At 64.6% G+C, this 3,389-nt stretch overlaps 1 protein-coding gene across 2 annotated transcripts; it reads left to right on the top strand.

The window, feature by feature from the left end:
• Positions 1 to 991: 991 nt before the first annotated feature.
• On the top strand, positions 992 to 3,386 carry SLC25A34 (solute carrier family 25 member 34). 2 transcript variants are annotated; one of them, XM_075773445.1, is made up of 5 exons: positions 992 to 1,544; positions 2,108 to 2,173; positions 2,528 to 2,680; positions 2,775 to 2,909; positions 2,985 to 3,386. In XM_075773445.1, the coding sequence occupies exons 1-5, from the start codon at positions 1,056 to 1,058 to the stop codon at positions 3,345 to 3,347; spliced, it is 1,206 nt and encodes a 401-aa protein (XP_075629560.1). In that variant the 5' UTR covers positions 992 to 1,055; the 3' UTR covers positions 3,348 to 3,386. The 2 variants fall into 2 exon arrangements, with proteins under 2 accessions (XP_075629560.1, XP_075629561.1); XM_075773446.1 differs by having other exon boundaries at positions 996 to 1,544; positions 3,004 to 3,292.
• The last annotated feature ends 3 nt before the right edge of the window (positions 3,387 to 3,389 follow it).

Here is a 3,389-nt window from a genome sequence, read left to right as displayed (position 1 = left end):
TTTGGCCCTACAACAGCTTCCCGCACCGCTTGGCGCCTGCGGCTTCGCTTTGGGGCAGGGAGGAGGAGATATTTGGGACAGGGAGGAGGGGAGGACGTGCACCCCCAGCTCCTCGCTGTACCCCCGCAGCGTTCACCCTGCGGCAGAGCTCGTTCATGGCTTCAACCGTGAATTATCTGTCCCGACGCTCCGACCCCGTTTATCCCTGGATCCGGGAGATATTCCCAGTCTAGACAAGAAATAAACAGTCCCAGGGCCAGCCCCCAGCGTCACCCACCTCCCCCATTAACCCTCCCTCGCCTTTCAGGTTCAAAAGGGGAGGATTTGGGGGGATATCAGGATGGGGCAGCAAGGGGGAGGGAAGGATTTTGGGGTTCCACCCCCCAGTAATCACCGAAGTGGCTCAGCCACGGCTACGCCGCAGTGTCACCGCGCAGTCCTAAAAATAAGAATCCGTGGGGGGGTGGGGGACAGCGACCTCCCCCCCTGCAGCTTTTTGGGCTGGGAAGCTCCAATTTCAAAGCGTTTCTGGGCTAAGCCAGCCACCAGTAACCCTGAGAGGGGCTGGCACAGGGAGAAGGGGGGGAGACTCCCCCACAACCCCCCCCCAGCAAACCGCAGCCACAAGCGCAACGAGTTGGCCAGTCCTCATGCCCCACCTTCCGGGGTTCATCTGGCTGCGTGGCTCCCCCCCCCCCCCAAAACCGCTCTTCCTCGGCTTTTATTGCAGTTTGATCGCGCCTTTTCTTTTTGCAGAAACAGCCCTTTTTTTTCCCTGTTTGCGCCGGGGCATCGCCAAGTCACGTGAGACGAGGCCGCCTGGCTGGGATTTGGCTGCCGGGTGTGCATTGGTGCTGGGGGGGGGACACGCACCCCCAGGCCTGACCTTTGCCCCATATCCCTTCCCCAAATTGGGGGGCGGCTTTGGATTTGGGGGGGGAGGTTGGTTGGCAGGAGGCGGTGCTCGCTCCCCCCCTTTTTTTTTCCCCTGCAGAACGGGGGGGGGGGGAACGGGGAAGGTGGAGCCTGGGGCCATCCCTGCAGGCAGGTGCTGCATGGCGGCGGGTGCCGGGGCCCTCGCACCCTTCCCCGGGCCCCCCCCCGCTTCCCTGCATGAATTCCCTTATCCCCCCCAAAACAGACCCCGCGTCGCACGGGGTTCCCCAACCGGGGGGGTACCGCCGGCTATCGATTTGGTGCTGGGAGCCGCGGCCGGTTGCTTGGCCTGCGTCCTCACCAACCCGCTGGAGGTGGTCAAGACGCGGTTGCAGCTGCAGGGCGAGTTGCAGCCCCCCGGTACCTACCCCCGGCCCTACCGGGGGGTGCTGCGGGCGGTGGGGGCCGTGTGCCGGGCCGACGGGCTGCGGGGGCTGCAGAAGGGTCTGGCCGCCGGCCTCCTCTACCAGGGGCTGATGAACGGCGTCCGGTTTTATTGCTATTCCCACGCCGAAGACGCCGGCTGGACGGGGTATCCCGGTGGTACCGTGGCCGCCGGGGCCGTGGCCGGGGCGGTGGGAGCGTTCGTGGGCAGCCCCGCGTACCTGGTGAGTGCCGCTCTGCCCCAGAAGCCCTCGCATGGGGGGGGGGGGAGGGGAATGGGGAGGGGGGGCATTTCAGGGGCCCCCCCAAAAAAGATTTGGCCAGCCCAGAGCTTGGCCGCATCCTATAAACGCCGGCGCGGAGCATCCTTTCTCCCCCTGTTTTGCTTTGCACTCCCAAAAATTCTTTGCACCCCCCCTTCTTCCCCAAATCCCCCCCTCCCCAGAAACCTGAGGGGAGAACCCCCTCATAAGGAAACTGGGGGATTTTCCCCCCTTCTTGTGGGTCTCCGCTGTTTTTTGGGGGTGCAGAGCTCAAAGTGGGGGGGGGCTGCAGTGAGTGTTTGTGGGGGGGCCTTTGCCCTGGGGTGGGATGGGCAGGACACAAACAGGGTTCAAAATCTGGAGGTGCCGCTTGGCAACACATCTGGGCACCCCACATCTGTCAGGGGGGCTTAGAACACCCCCAAAAGCTGCTAAGAAGTGTGTGGGGGGGGGAAATGACAGCCTGTCCCGGCGGGGGCTTGGGGGGGGGGGGCAGATCTCATCGTTGTGTGTGTCCCCCCCAGGTCAAGACTCACCTCCAAGCCCAGACGCTGGCGGCCGTGGCCGTGGGCCACCAGCACAACCACGAGGTGAGCGGGGACGGGGTAGGGGACGGGGCGGGGGGAGCCGGACGCGATTCGGTGGCACCTTGGCCGTGCAGACGCCGGCAGCCGGTGAGGACAACGCTATTGCGGCCGCCGGGTATTTAAAGCTGCTGTTTGGCAGCTCAGCCCCGTATAGATGCTATAAATAACAGTGCGAGGACAGGGAGGGGGTGGCGGGGACACGGGGTGGTGACACCAAATCCGGTCACCCCTCGGGACCGGTGTCACCCAGCCGGAGCAGCTGTGGCTTCGTGCCACCAATGAACAACACGGTTTTGCACGCCGGGGTGGGAAATTTAGCTGGGTTCCTGTTTTCCCTGAATTTCTTCTCTTCCCCAGAGTATCTCCGGCGCTTTTGAGAGCATCTACAAGCAGCACGGGGTGGCGGGGCTGTGGCGGGGGGTGACGGGCGCGGTGCCCCGCGTGGCGGTGGGCTCGGCCGCGCAGCTCGCCACCTTCGCCTCCGCCAAGGACTGGGTCTGCGAGCGCCAGGTGAGGGGGAACGTGTGCCGGATCCGACCGCCGCCGGCTCCCCGCTTCCTCCCCGTTTTTTCGGGGAAGAGCTGACGGCCGGCGCTTCCCGCAGTGGTTCGCGGAGGGCAGCTGGGCCGCGGTGCTGGCGGGGGGCATGGTGAGCGGTGTGGCCGTGGCGGTGACGATGACACCTTTCGACGTGGTCAGCACCCGTCTCTACAACCAGCCGGTGGACGCCGACGGCACAGTAAGGCCATTTGGCAAAAGACGGGGAGGGGGACACACGGCTTTTCCCAGGATTGCAGCCGGCAGGGGCGTGCAGCCGGCTCCTCTCTCCCCAGGGCAAGCTCTATCGGGGTTTTTTGGATTGCATCCTGCAAATCTCCAGCAAAGAGGGGCTGCTGGGCTTGTACAAGGGCATCGGCGCCGTCTACCTCCGCCTCGGCCCGCACACCGTCCTCAGCCTCTTCTTTTGGGACGAGCTCAGGAAGATGGTGCAGCACCAGCAGCCCCCGGGGCCGTAGGACGGGCTCCCGGCCCCGCTGCGGCCGTTAATAAAGGGGTTTTTCTATTTTTGGCGTCGTTTCGGGGTCTTTGGGGTGGTGCAAAAAGAGAGGGGGAGGGTGTTTGTACCCTGCAAAGCCAGAGTCTGAAACGCTGCGATGCATCGGGCTGGAGAGGATAACGGCCGTGCTGGGCCAGGGGGATTAAAGATGCTCCCCGAGCT

The sequence above is a fragment of the Balearica regulorum genome, chromosome 21, assembly GCF_011004875.1.
Source record: "Balearica regulorum gibbericeps isolate bBalReg1 chromosome 21, bBalReg1.pri, whole genome shotgun sequence".
In the NCBI taxonomy this organism is placed as follows: domain Eukaryota; kingdom Metazoa; phylum Chordata; class Aves; order Gruiformes; family Gruidae; genus Balearica; species Balearica regulorum.
This window is presented reverse-complemented; position numbering and strand designations above follow the sequence as displayed.